The following is a 15,397-nucleotide window of genomic DNA, read 5'->3' as shown; positions in this document are numbered from 1 at the left end:
GATGAGGGGCCATACATACCAGGATAGGGATTAGGGGTACCATGCATACCATGATAGGGATTAGGGGTGCCATGCATACCAGGATAGGGATTAGTGGTCCCATGCATACCAGGATAGGGATTAGTGGTCCCATGCATACCAGGATAAGGATTAGGGGTCCCATGCATACCAGGACAGGGATGAGGGGTGCCATGCATACCAGGATAGGGATGAGGGGTGCCATGCATACCAGGATGGGGATTGCTGTGCCATGCATACCAGGATGGGGATTAGGGGTGCATGCATACCAGGATAGGGATGAGGGGTGCCATGCATACCAGGACAGGGATGAGGGGTGCCATGCATACCAGGACAGGGATGAGGGGTGCCATGCATACCAGGATAGGGATGAGGGGTGCCATGCATACCAGGATAAGGATGAGGGGTGCCATGCATACCAGGATGGAGGGATGCCAGGCATACCAGGATGGGGATGGGGACACGTATAAAAGGAAGGGGGGGGCATATATACCAGGATGGGGGATATTGTCAGAATAGGGGGACATCACCCCTATACCAGTGTCAGCAGAAGACCCCCTCCCCCTTAAAAGTGCATCATGAACACATTTTTGGCTTAATTTTTTTTTTTTTGATTTTCCTCCTCTAAAACCTAGGTGCGTCTTATGGTCCGGTGCATCTTATAGTCTGAAAAATACGATAGTTTTTTCTTCCCCTTCTACTAATAGCCAAAACGTTCTTATTTTTCCGTTGAAAAGTTTCAATTTTGAATGATACTATTCATTTTACCATAAAATGTACTGAAAAACAGGACAAAAATGCAGCGACATGGGGGACAATGGAATTTGTAGTATCGGCGTCTCTGCCCCCTGACAGGCAGAGACGCCGTCCCTCTTACCGCCGCACTCACCACCCGGCGTCCTCCGGCGCTCCTGCTTCTGCCGGCGCGTGCAGCTTCCCGGGCACTGTGTTTAGGGCGCGCTCCCTCCCTCTTAAAAGGAGCCGCGCGCGCCGGCCGGAGGACCTCTCATATAAAAGGCACCTCCTCCAAAATGGAGGTGCCCGTGCAAGGTTGTAGCTTTGTGTGTAAAACTCTCTTCAGCCCTCAGGTCCAGTCCGCCAGCCTGACTACCAGTCCAGTCCGCCAGCCTGACTACCAGTTCAGTCTGCCAGCCTGACTACCAGTCCTGTCCGCCAGCCTGACTACCAGTCCTGTCCGCCAGCTTGTCTACTCTCCAGCCCGACAGTCTGTCTACAGTCCAGTCCGCCAATCTGTCTATGGGTCCTGCTCGCCTGCTTACCTGGAAGCACCTGCCTGTTACCTGCCGTGCCAACCAGCCAGCCTACCAAGAGGCTCCTGCTTGTTACCTGCCGTGCCTACCCGTCAGCCTACCCGAAGGCTCCTGCTTGTTACCTGCCGTGCCTACCAGCCAGCCTACCTGGAGGCTCCTGCTTGTTTCCTGCCGTGTCTGCCAGTCCGTCTACCCGGATCACCCGTCAGCCTGCCTGCCGTGCTCATCTGCTGTACGGGTCAGTCCCTGCCTTCTGACCCGTGGGAGTCACCTGCTCTTATACAAGGTCGGTCCCAAAGTAGCATGTGGTCCCTCAGCTCGGTCCTTCCCTGGTCACGGAGTCGATTGAGCCGCCGTACGACCTTGGTCAGTCTGAGTTGATACCTAGTTACGCCCCTCAGGTCCCTCCTTGCACCGCAGCACAGAGGTTCCACCACCCGGATCCGTAACAGAATTCCTCCATTGCTATTTGAATATTGTTTTTACAGCATTTATGTGGTAAAAATTACAGTACAATTACTGTGATATCAAATTTGTATACTTTTTTTTATACTTTGGTGATGAAAAAAAAAAAATTGTTTTGTGATTTTCTGAGACCTGTAACTTTTTCCTTTTTCCATGGAAGGATGCTATATGAGGGCTTGTACACTGCTCAAAAAAATAAAGGGAACACTTAAACAACAGAATATAACTCCAAGTAAATCAAACTTATGTGAAATCAAACTGTCCACTTAGGAAGCAACACTGATTGGGGCGTGGCCTAGCCGGGGATGTAGGAAGACGTGTTCTGAAGCTCTCCCGCCGACCGTCGCTGTGTGCACTGACCCGGTGTACTGCCGAGCCCTTTAAACGACGCCAGATCCTGTGGGAAGCTCTCCTGTCGCCCTGGGGAGCGTTTCTGGCGAGCAGGAGAGAAGAAATGAACGCACCAGGCAGCGAGATCCCGGCCCTGGCAGAGGGGGCAGGGGCCAAGATGGCGCTGAGACTCAGGAGGAGGCGGCCAGAGAGAATGCGGCGTGCTCCAGGAGGATGTCGGCCGCTGCACGCCTTGAGAGGTTTGCAAGGGTGAAAGTGGGTGAACACAGTGCTGGACTCTCAGAAAGGGAGGCTGGGGCAGAAGATGGTATGGAAGATCAGGAGCATACTGTGGATGCAGGAGATTGTGAGGCTGATGGCTCTGGAGACGTGGTGCAGTCTGCTGCTGAGCCTGCTGTGGAGGAACCCACTCTGAAAGAGGTGTTCACTGTGGTGTCATATTGCAAACAGGCGCTTACAAACTTGTCAAAGCAGGTTACGGGTGTGCAAACAGAAATTACTAACATTAAAGCTGCCATGCAGAAAGCCGACATCCGCATAGGAGAGGTAGAGGAAAGAGTGAGCACTGCTGAGGACACTATAATATCTTTACAAACTGCTCAGAAAAAGCTGGACAAGCAATTAACAGATGTCATTGCTAAAAATTATGACCTAGAAAACAGGTCACGACGTAACAATATCAGGATAGTGGGGGTCCCGGAAAAAGCAGAGGTATCAAACCCTACAGAGTTTATTGAGAATTGGCTGCTGGAAAAATTTGGAGCTGATAAACTGTCAAAGGTCTTTGTTGTAGAACGAGCTCACAGAGTCCCACTGAGACCCCAGCCTCCAGGAGCAGCTCCCCGAGACAGACACATTATCTTGCGTACGGCGAGGAAGATCAAGGATTTAACAATTGATGGACAAGACATCTCATTCTATTCAGATTATTCACCCACGGTGTAAAGAATGCGCCTGAATTATAGAGATGTGAAGAAAAAATTGAGAGACATGGGACTTGCGTATTCTGTGATGTATCCGGCCAAGCTGAGACTGGTTGCACTGGGTAGAGTACACTTTCTGCAATCTCCAGAAGTATTGGACTGGATTGAAAAGAATTCTAGACGAGCGCGAGAGCACAAGGACAGTTGAAGAAAAGCAGATAGTGTTTTTGTGAATGTGATTTATAATTATCCTTTGCTATCCTTTTTTTGGTGCATTTAATTATTTGTTACAGGATACAAGCTTGCTCATGGACTGGAGTGGCGTACTGGTGGTGCATACAGTTTATATACGTTTTATATAAAATGTTTTTTTCATAAGGCGGGAGAGGCCTTTTGGGAAGATAGTTGGTTTATTGTTTTTCTGCAGTTTAGGCGGAAGGGATCAGTTGGTGGAATAGGCTGGTTTCATTCACCCACTCTAGGATAGAGAGAATGGAACGACAAATTTGGAGGTGGATTTGTGGAGATAGGGGCGGTCAGAGGAGTTTTGGTTTGGGGTATGGTGGGGGTGGAGGGGGGCGGTTTCGATGCGGGGGGGGGCGGGGACGGATGGCATGGGGGACATCTTATGATATGGTCATATATACAGACGTTGATTCTGACAAACAAATGGCGGGTATGGTTAAGGTGTTAAGCTGGAACATACGTGGTTTGGCAGACCGTAAGAGACGGCCATTGTTCTCCAAAATATTATGGCTCATGGGTCTTCCATTATGTGCCTCATGGAAACGCACCTGACAAGGGACAAAATTGGGCTACTGGCGAGGAAATGGGTTCAAAAAGCATACCACTCTACTTATTCAGCATATGCGAGAGGGGTTTCCATCCTGGTGCATGTGGGGACTCCATTTGAGGAGGTTGAGATTAAAATAGATAAAGATGGGCAGTACGTTTTTTTAGTCTGTAGACTTTATGGCAAATTATATTGTGTGGTGGCAGTGTATTTCCCACCGCCATTTACTGGGACAAAACTGCAAGAGATTATAGAACTTACGAGGCATTGGACAGGGACCCCTGTGCTGCTGATTGGAGATGTTAACAATATAATGAATAAAATTTGGGACAAAACTAGTAGGCAACCGGGAAGAACTGACGGAGAGGGGGAGACAACCTTTGCTAAATATGTGTCAGAAGTGGGCCTGATAGATTTGTGGAGAGTGAGACACATGGGAGTGAAGACATATTCATGTTACTCCTCAACGCACGGCTCTCTGTCTAGAATAGACTTAGCCTTGGGAAATGGGTTGGCTAACCAAAACATTGCTCATATTGATTATTTGCCTAGGATACTTTCTGGTCATAGTCCCTTGCTGGTGGAACTGAAGTTTGGTATGTGTTGGGATGGTGGACGGAAAGAGTGGAAAGTCCACCCGGTATGGCTGGAAATGGTAGATATTCAGAAAATAGCAGGAGAGGTGGAGGAATTCTTTCAGAACAATGTGGGAAGTACAGCCATAGGAACTGTGTGGGACACAATGAAGGCCTATGCTAGGGGTTTATTGATTCAAGATATCTCCAGATGTAAAAGTCAGAACAGATTGGAGGAAAGAGAGGCATTGGCTGCGCTGAGGAGGGCAGAGGAGTTGGTGCTTAATCCCACCATAGAGGCGCAACAGAACATGAAGGAAGCTCAAAAAGAGGAGGATAAAATATTTCTGGCCAATGGGGAAAAGAAGAGGGAATTCCAAAAAATTGCCTTTTATGAAGAGGGTAAAAAACTTGGTCACCTGCTGTCTACTATAGCGGCAGCGCAGAGGGAACAGGGATTTGTGTATGGTCTCTTGGATCCAACTGGAACCCTGGTCACTGAAACGCGAGATATCTTGAGGGGGTTTAGAGACTTTTATAGTGACCTATATAACTCTAAATTAAGGAACACGGGAGATGATATAGACCAATTTTTGAGGGGTACTCAGATATCTAGGCTTAGTGAGGAGGCTAGGGATAGCTTGGAGAGCCCCCTGACGGTAGAGGAAATGGAGGAAGCTTTGGCTTCAATGGCAAATAATAAAGCCCCAGGAGCAGATGGTTTACCAACAGAAGTTTATAAACATCTTAGAGATGTACTACTACCAAAATTGAAAGATGTGTTTTTGGCGGCTCTTGAGGTGGGAGAATTACCAGAATCAATACAGGAGGCTACGGTGGTGGTTCTGCCCAAGGCAGATAAGGACCGGACACAGCCAGATTCGTATAGACCCATATCCCTACTACCGGCTGATATTAAAATGTTAGCTAAAGTGATGTCTAACCGACTGAGCCGGGTGGTCTCTGGTTTAGTACACCCGGATCAGTCAGGATTTATGCCGGATAGATCGACGGCCATTAACTTGAGGCGGTTATTCTTTAATATGCAACTGACCGCTGATAATACTGGGCATAGAGTGGTGGTTTCATTAGACACACGAAAAGCCTTTGATAGTGTAGAGTGGAGTTATCTCTGGCGTGTTCTCCAGTTAATGGGAATTGGTCCGTTTTTTTTGGCGTGAATACAATTATTATATACACATCCGGTGGCCAGATTGAGAGTAAATGGGGAGAGGTCAGATAAATTTGTTTTGACTAGAGGAACTAGACAGGGCTGCCCCCTCTCTCCGCTGTTATTTGCCTTGGCCATAGAGCCGTTGGCTGCTGTACTGAGACAGTCAGACGTGGTAAGGGGATTCCGGTATGGTGTGGCGGAGGAGAAGATAGCGTTGTACGCAGATGATATTTTATTATTCTTACAGGACCCTCAGATGTCATTACAGGTGGAGCGTACACAACTCAAATTGGTGCGAGAATTTAAGTATCTTGGAATTACAATAGCATTACCAGTAAAGGAGTACCTTCAGTTGAATGTATACCCGGTACTGGGGAAATTAAAGGATAAAGCATCTACATGGAGCAAAATGCGCCTCTCGGTGGTGGGACGCACCAATCTTCTTAAAATGGTGCTGATGCCCAAATTGTTGTACGTTTTACATAACTCCCCTGTGTGGATTCCTCAGCCGGTGTTCCAGCGCATTAATGCAATATTTAGAGATCTGGTCTGGGGTGGAGGGCAGCCTAGGATTAAGCTGGAGACTCTCCAGAGGCCAAAGGAGGAGGGGGGGTCTCGCCCTACCAAACCCATGGGTATATTTTTTGGCAGCACAGTCCCAACATATTAGAGGGTGGGCGCAGAGGGCAGGGAAGGGGACTATTCAGGCGGTTCTGGAACTTTATTTTAAAAAGAGTCCATTGGTAATGGGTTTAGAAACGGGACTTTTTGGGAGGATGGGCAAGTCATACCTGACATGTGGCTTAGTCCATAAATTGTGGACAAGGGTGAAAAAGATTAGAGGCATATTGGGGCTGACAACGTATACTCTTATTTGGTATAATGAAAATCTGTGTGAATTTTATAAAATAAGAGTTGAGAGGCAGGGTGGCAAAGGGTATACAATATATCTACCAACTGATGGATAACCAAAATATCAAAACCCTAGAGACGCTGAAAGAGGAATTTCACTTATCGGACAGACACAGCTATCAGTATACACAGGTTAAACATGCGTTTATTAAACAAGGGAAAATGAGGAACATATCTGTTCAAAGGGATATCGTTATTGATTATATTTGTACGGGGGGATGTACAAAAGGTGTCATATCTACGGTGTATGCGGATCTGCTTCACACCTTTTTACTGAATTACCCAGTTTTGGCTAAGGGAAGGTGGGAGGCAGATGTTGGCACCATTGAGGATGACAAATGGGAATCCATATTAGAATATATCCCAAAGCTGTCTCTAAGTGAACCTGCCAGAATGTCCCAACTACTTCTTATTCACAGAGCGTATAGGTCGCTTGATTTTTTGTTCAGAATAGGAGTACGGGAGACCTCGGACTGCCCGAGATGTGGGTCAGAAGCTGCCGATATACTACATGTTATGTGGAGTTGCCCAAAACTTGCAAGCTATTGGTCTGAAGTAGCTGCCCTAATTGAAGGGCGTTATCAATGTATAATTCCTAGGAATCCAATTGTTTGCCTGTTGGGATATGTGGAAGAACTTGTAGGGAATGATATTGCAAAATTGGCAATTGCCAGACTCTTATATGCAGCTAGGAAAGTAATAGCTAGGTACTGGGTGCGAATGGAACCTCCCTCTAGACAAGAGTATATTAGGCAGGTGGACTATGTGGTACGGATGGAGAAAATTTATTTAAAAAGGAAAAATGCCAAACTTAGTGACAACCTATGGGCACTATGGAAGGTGTGATTAATGCTATTGAAGGGAAGATTCCGGTGAATACACTACGAAATGTATTGAAATGTTATAGGATGTTTTGTGAGATATTGGATCATATTTTATATAACGACTAGGGATTATTGCTGTCTGTTAAAAGGGAGGGGGGTTGAGGGTGGGATTCTTTAAGCTATAAGAAATTGAAAATTGTTATGCTAAAGTTGTATTTCATCAATTTTTCTCTAAATGAATAAAAATTTATCTGATTTAAAAAAAAAAAGGAAGCAACACTGATTGACAATCAATTTCACATGCTGTTGTGCAAATGGAATAGAGAATAGATGGAAATTATTGGCAATTATCAAGACACACTCAATAAAGGAGTGGTTCTGCAGGTGGGGACCACAGACAACATCTCAGTACCAATGCTTTCTGGCTGATGTTTTGGTCACTTTTGAATGTTGGTTGTGCTTTCACACTCGTGGTAGCATGAGATGGACTCTACAACACACAGAAGTTGCTCAGGTAGTGCAGCCCATCCAGGATGGCACATCAATGCGAGCTGTGGCAAAAAGGTTTGCTGTGTCTGTCAGCGTAGTGTCCAGAGGCTGGAGGCGCTACCAGGAGATAGGCCAGTACACCAGGAAACGTGGAGGGGGCCGTAGGAGGGCAACAACCCAGCAGCAGGACCGCTACCTCCACCTTTGTGCAAGGAGGAACAGGAGGAGCACTGCCAGAGCCAATGTCCTCCAGCAGGCCACAAATGTGCATGTGTCTGCACAAACGGTTAGAAACCGACTCTATGAGGGTGGTATGAGGGCCCGACGTACACAGATGTAGGTTGTGCTCACAGCCCAACACCGTGCAGGACGCTTGGCATTTGCCACAGAACACCAGGATTGGCAAAGTCGCCACTGGCGCCCTGTGCTCTTCACAAATGAAAGCAGGTTCACACTGAGCACATGTGACAGAGTCTGGAGACGCAGTGGAGAGCGATCTGCTGCCTGCAACATCCTTCAGCATGACCGGTTTGTCAGTGGGTCAGTAATGGTGTGGGGTGGCATTTCTCTGGAGGGCCGCACAGCCCTCCATGTGCTTTTCAGGGGGAAGACCAGGGTGTAAGTACTTTCAGAACAAGGGATACGGAACTGCCGGGGCCGTGCCTCTGGTTGCAGGGGGAAGACAGACTGCGAGCACAGGAGTCAGGTGATCGGGAAGCTGCGGGTGTGTCCAGAGCCAGAGCTCAGGGGTCAGATGACAGGGGAGCTCAAAGCGTGTCTAGGAAGAGGGAGAAAAAGGAGTTTTGCGCGGGAAAGAAGGGAGTTGACAGTTGGGGTCAAGCCCCGCTAGAGGGAGAAGAGACGCAGGGTCCGTGGAGCCGAGCAAGTGAGGTGCAGTATTATGGACTAGGGGCTCAGCGGGTCAAACCGGAGACTGCTCGCTGCAGCCAGAAGACGTGGAGCCGAGCAAGTGAGGTGCAGTGTTATGGACTAGGGCTCAGTGGGTGAAACCGGAGACCACCCGCTGCCGCCAGAAGACGGAGCATTATTTAGGCGGGGAAGCCAGAAGAAAACAACACAGGCATCAGCCGGCAACTGCCTTGTGGGGAACAAGAGTCAGCTAAGTGTAAAACTGCCGATTACAACCGTGTCGACTCTGCTACATCTAGCCAAACTGTGAATTGTTGGTTATAGTCTGTTACCTGCTACTCCCCTTGTTGTCCCCATATTTCCCCTGTAACTCCCTGTGTGTAGATTGACCCTGTTACAATAAATCCCCCCTGTTTATTAACCCTGTACTGGCTGCTCTGTGTTTCTGTGTCACTGCATCTAAAGTACCTGTGTTACATGCTCGCCAGAGGTAGCCTGACTGCCATTAGGTACCGAGATGAGATCCTCAGACCCCTTGTGAGACCATATGCTGGTGCGGTTGGCCATGGGTTCCTCCTAATGCAGGACAATGCCAGACCTCATGTGGCTGGAGTGTTTCAGCAGTTCCTGCAAGATGAAGGCATTGAAGCTATGGACTGGCCCGCCCGTTCCCCAGACCTGAAGCCGACTGAGCACATCTGGGACATCATGTCTCGCTCCATCCACCAACGTCACGTTGCACCAGAGACTGTCCAGGAGTTAGCGGATGCTTTAGTCCAGGTCAGGGAGAAGATCCCACAGGAGACCATCCGCAACCTCATCAGGAGCATGCCCAGGCGTTGTAGGGAGGTCATACAGGCACGTGGAGGCCACACACAATACTGAGCCTCATTTTCACTTGTTTTATGGACATTACATCAAAGTTGGATCAGCCTGTAGTGTGTTTTTCCACTTTAATTTTGGGGGTGACTCCAAATCCAGGCCTCCATTGGTTAATAAATTTGATTTCCATTGATGATTTTTGTGTGATGTGTCAGCACATTCAAATTTGTACAGAACAAAGTATTCAATGAGATTATTTCATTCATTCAGATCTAGGATGTGTTATTTCAGTGTTCCCTTTATCTTTTTGAGCAGTGTATTTTGCATAGCAATCCAATGTATTTATTGATGCCATTTTGGGGAGCACAAGATGTTTTGCTCGCCTTTAATTGTAATTTTTGGCGGAGGTGTCGTGGTCCAAGAATGACAATTATGGTGTTCTTATTTTTCTGCTTTACGCCATTTACTGTAAGGATTAAATAATTTTATATTTTGATACATTATATTTTTTACTTTTATGAATGTGGCAATACCAAATATTTTTAACTTTTTTTTTTAATATCTTTATATTTAATGGGGGAAAAAAAAGTGATTAATATTTTTATAACTTGCTTTATATACTACAACACAGCCTGGGTCGCACACATTAAATACTGCTGTCAGAGATTGACACTGTGCTGTTGGAGGCAGACTATGGCTTTGTGCCAGGAATGAAGTAAGCTCAGCTCCTGAGTGTCATCAAAGAAGAGAACCAGACATATAACACATTAAACAACAAAGAACTATCAAAGCCTGATCCTTACAACACGTTTGTGGAAGAGTATCATGGAACGAACAAAGGAGGTTTTTAAAGGACATCAATCCACAGTCAGAGAGATTGTGTACAAATTTGCCAATATTCCTCTCTCTAGGCGTGGTTGACCAACAAAGATCACTCCAAGAGCAAGATGTATTGTACTCCATGATGTCAAAAAGGAACCCAAGGTAAGCTCTTAGTAACTAAAGGCCTTTCTCAAATTAGCTCATGTTAATGTTTGTGACTCTTCCATCAGAAAGTCATTGAACAACAATGGAGGGTTGTCCCCATATCCACTAATAACTGCATCTAAACGTGTCCTCTAATTGTTGATTAGTCCTGCACATTGGCTTGGGTGAATTTTAGCCCATTCCTCCCTATAAAACATCTTCAACTCTGTTATGTTGTTCTGGTTTAGCCAATGAACTACTTGTTTCAGGTCCTTACACGTCATTTCTATAGGATTAAGGTCAGGACTTTAACTTTATTCTTCCTTTACTATTCTTTTGTAGAATGATGTGTGCTTTGGGTTGTTTTTTTGGGTGCATGACCCATGTTCTCTTTAGATTCTGTGTATGGAGAGATGTTCCTGACATTTTCTTTTTGAATTTGCTGGTATAATTCAGCATTTATTGTTCCATTGATGTTAGCAAGCTGTCCTGGTCCAGATGCAGCAACAAATACCACCAGCTCTGTGCTTCACAGGTGTAAGGTTTTTATGCTGTAATGCAGTGGGGTGGGGGTTCTACAAACATAATGCTTCTCATTTAACCCAAAAAGCTCTCTTTTGGTCTCATCATCCACAAAATATTCTTCCAGGTGATCTTCAGAAAACTGTAAATGGGCAGCAATATTCATTTTGGAGATCAGTCGCTTTCTCCTTACAATCCTGCCGTGCTCACAGACATGATATTAGGTAAAATCCTCAAAAAAATGACAAATGTAATATTTTTTTGACTAATTTGATTCGGTTCTCTTTATTTACTTATAGGACCGTTGTAAAAGTCTGATGTAGCTTTAGGTTAAATATATGGAAAATTCTGATGTGATAGTTTCCCCTTCATTTACTCCCTTCACAGTGACCTTTGCCCAGATTAAACTTTCAAGGCTTCTATGCAAAAGATAGTGCATAAGCCAGTCTATTGCTGCTAATATCTGTGTGTCCAACAGAAAGTAGGAGGCTTAAATTAGATCTAGAGGACTGTTTGAAAGTTGCAAGATTTTTCTTTTAAATATGTATTTCACACAAAAAAACAGATTACACATTTTAATAAAAAAAAATACAGAAGTCTTGCAATTTTACACTGCCCTCTAGGTCTTATACCACACACACACACACACACACACACACACACACACACACACACACACACACACACACACACACACTGCCTGTTCTGTACATAAGACTTTTCAGCAGTCTCATTGTCATTACAGACAGGATTGCAAGGAAACGTAACACCTCTATACACAGTAGATAACAAAGGATCCACTATTTACAGCAAGTGATGTCACAGCTGATTAGAAGCTATTGTTGCTTTTGTGCACGTGTCCCGCCATTTTAAATTAGGCCCAGTACCAAATGTAAAAACTGCAATTTTTTTTAATAAAAAACCCCATAAAAAATGTATATAGAATTTACTATACAGAACTTGTTACTTACTCTAAGGCCAGGCCACAGCCCCACTATCAGTATTTGGCTCAGTGGGAGCCAAAATCAGGTGAGGAACAATCAGAGAAAAGGTATAATAGAAACAAGTCACCAATTCTGCATTTATCACCCACTCCTGGTTTTGTCTCCCATTCCTGAGAAAAAAATACTGACCAAATACTGATAGTGGGGCCGTGGCCTAAGGATCACTGTGACAAAATTTTAATACTTTAATGGCCATTTTTCTGGTTATTTATTAAAAGTGTATTTTTTGGATTGGAAAAAATAAGCAGTGCAAGCCAAACATAACCAGTCCAATGTCCCGCCTAAAAATGGCTCTTCAGGGTGCTCATACATGTATGAGGGGTTCCTTAGATGTATCAGATCCCGCCTAAAAAGGGTTCCTTAGGGTGCCTCCTCAGGTTGCTCACTCATGTATGAGGTGTTCGTTATATGTATCAGATCCACGTAAAATTCCAACCCATGCTGAACTAGTCATACCCCAGTGTATTTTTCTTAGTGAAATGGAAAAATAGAGTAAATAATACTTACAATAGTCATGCTCCTCTGTGATGCCTGGTAATAAAAAGCAAAAAGAATAAGTTTACCCATAGAATAATTCACATTACTTATTTTACATAGTAAAAAAATACCTGAGTGGAACTCATCGAAGAAAGTGCAAGAGATGTTGGTTGTGAGCCTGGGGGCGTCTATAATAAGAATGAAATATGCAATATTAACGTAAAGTATGAGACGCTAAGGAATTCTAACACTGAAAGAAAACATCACCCAGGCCCAATATACTGTAATACACACGGCAGCTGCTGAAGAACCTCTTTTATTAAAGATAGAGGTAACACCACAAGTCAGGTAATTAGTGGATGTTACAGTAGAAGAACTTACCTGCAAAAGTGATCTGAGACAAATTGCTTTTGCCGGAAGACATAATTAGTGTCCATGTAGTATGCTCATAAAACGTTTAATACATGTTACACCCAGAACATAGTCAGTTATGTGAGCGCGCAACCTAATTTTTTAGTGGTACATACTATGAAATTAATGTTGCAATTGCATTTGACCATGTATATGACAGGCATCATGTTGCAGTTATTAAAAGATTTGACTGGATACAGTAAACTATGGTTAGTACAGAAACAAGTGGATCTGACCATATGTAGGCACAAATTACAAGTTCCTTTAAATCGATAGGAAACTTTTACTGTAAGCCAGGTGCTAGAGTATTAAAATGTTGAAGAGTCTAAAATACCAGTGGTAAGTGATTTTCTCTCTACAAAATTAACACCTTAAAGGGGTTGAACGGTCTAAAACTACAAGTCTGCAGTCACTCTATGTGTTTTCATTGAGAAATGGCTCAAACAGAAGATGACTCAATGGACCCTGGTGCCAGATGAGGAGGCAGTCTTCTATATATTCACTGTACCACCTGATGCTTTGGTGGAATGGGTTAACGGAAGAATACAGAGGACAGTCATTGAAAAATGGCTCAAACTGCAGAGGACTCAATGGACCCTGGTGCCAGATGAGGCAGTCTTCTATATATTCACCGTACCACCTGATGCTTTGGTGGAATGAGTTAACAGTTGTTGCCTTCTCACCAAGCTGCTTGCCTATTGGCCTATAGCCCATCCCAGCCTTATGCAGGTCTACAATTTTGTCCCTGGTGTCTTTAGACAGCTCTTTGGTCTTGGCCATGGTGGAGAGGTTGGAGTGTGATTGATTGAGTGTGTAGACAGGTGTCTTTTAATAAAGGTAACGAGTTCAAACAGGTGCAATTAATACAGATAATGAGTGCAGAGAAGGATGGCTTTTTAAAGAAAAACTAACAGGTCTGTGAGAGACAGAATTATTGCTTGTTGGTAGGTGATCAAATATTTATTTCATGCTAAAAAAAGCAATTTAATTATTTTAAAATCATACAATGTGATTTTCTGTTTTTTTAGATTCTGTCTCTCACACTTTTAACACCTGGCTTAGGCTATGTGCACACGATGCGTATTTCATGCGTATTTTGTGCGGAAAATTCCGCAGCGTAAACGCATGAATTACGCGTGTTAGCCTTCTGCCATGGTCCCCTATGGCATTCCGCAATTGTAATGCCCACGATGCGGAATTTTCCGCAGCGTTTTGTTGTGCGGAAAATTCCGCAGCATGTCAATTCTTTGTGCGTTTACGCATGCGGAATTGCCATCTACAATGCAGTAGAAAACGCAAGGCAATTCCGCATGTGCAAAACGCGCGAATTACGCGCGAAAAACGCATGTCAAATTCCGCATGCGTTTTCCAGGAAAAAGGACATGCGGAAATGAAGCGGAAATTTCCGCTTCAAATACGCATCGTGTGCACTTAGCCTTACAGTAAAAGGTTCTTATCAATTTGGAGGAACTCGTAATTTGTGCCAACATATGGTTAGATGCACTAATTTCTGGACTAACCAAAGCTTAATAAATCCAAATCAAATCTTTTTCTTAACTGCAACACAATGCCAAATGTGAGAACTGCAACATCCATTCTATAGGATGTACAACAAATAAACCATCCTTGTATGCGAAACCTATTGGATTCTTGTATTACCCACCAGAGCGCCTTTGCGTCTAGGGCAGGGCTGTGAAGTTGGAGTTGGAGTCATGGTCCATTTTGGTGGAGTCAGAGCTGGAATCGGAGTCGGTATAAAATGGACCAACTTCAACTCCTAAAATATATAATAAATTGGGTACAGTAGCTCAATGCAGTTTATAGGGAATATTTTTTCATAAGAATTTGGGAAGATTATGAAATGTCCTATAAATGTCTCTCCTATTCCTGATCTAAGGGTCTAGACTTTTAGCTGAGATGAATCTGTGCTACAGTAAATTTATCACTTAAACATGAGCCATGTATGAGGGAGTCGGAGTTGTGGAGTCGGAGCTGGTGTCATGGAAATTGAAGAGTTGGAGTTGGAGTCAGAGGTTTGGCTTATCGACTCCACAGACCAGGTCTAGAGTATTAAACTTTTTATTTTAATTTTTGATGGCTGGTGTTGGTTCAATTTCTGATTAAATTAAAAATGGGCATTGCGTGTAAAATGACGTTTCCCCTCTCTTAGTCCACATGGCACTATACAAATCTTGTACAATTTGTTTTACATTGCCTTGACTAAAAACTCGCAATGGGTGGAAAGGCATAGTTTGTATTGCATTTTTTAAATTTTGATGAAGATGAAATAAAATTGGATTTTTTATACACTAATATCGACGCGGACGACCTATTTTCTACCATTTGTCAGCATCTTGGATAAATAACAGTTCTATCACTGATCTTTCTCTGTATTAATGACTGCAAGTGGCACAATTTTTCTGATACTTATGTTGTGGCAAATCCACAGCAAAACCACTTGGTACATGCAGATTCTGCTGTAGATTTCGCTCTATACATTAAAGAGGTAAAGTCACTGAGAGAAAACGTC

At 44.2% G+C, this 15,397-nt stretch overlaps 1 protein-coding gene across 1 annotated transcript in view; it reads right to left on the bottom strand.

The window, feature by feature from the left end:
• Positions 1-15,397, bottom strand: part of LGALS8 (galectin 8) — a 69,156-nt gene that overhangs the window by 20,048 nt on the left and 33,711 nt on the right. Inside the window, exons 6-7 of the mRNA XM_073672616.1 lie at positions 12,588-12,644; positions 12,487-12,510 (exon numbers count right to left, since the gene is read on the bottom strand). Of these exons, the coding sequence (XP_073528717.1) occupies positions 12,487-12,510; positions 12,588-12,644 (81 nt within the window). The remainder of the gene's footprint in view (positions 1-12,486; positions 12,511-12,587; positions 12,645-15,397) is intronic.

This window comes from Phyllobates terribilis, unplaced genomic scaffold (assembly GCF_046119375.1).
Source record: "Phyllobates terribilis strain yellow unplaced genomic scaffold, ASM4611937v1 Scaffold_3__8_contigs__length_932513732, whole genome shotgun sequence".
NCBI lineage: Eukaryota > Metazoa > Chordata > Amphibia > Anura > Dendrobatidae > Phyllobates > Phyllobates terribilis.
Note: the sequence above shows the minus strand (reverse complement) of the source record. Positions and strands in the feature narration are given on the sequence as shown.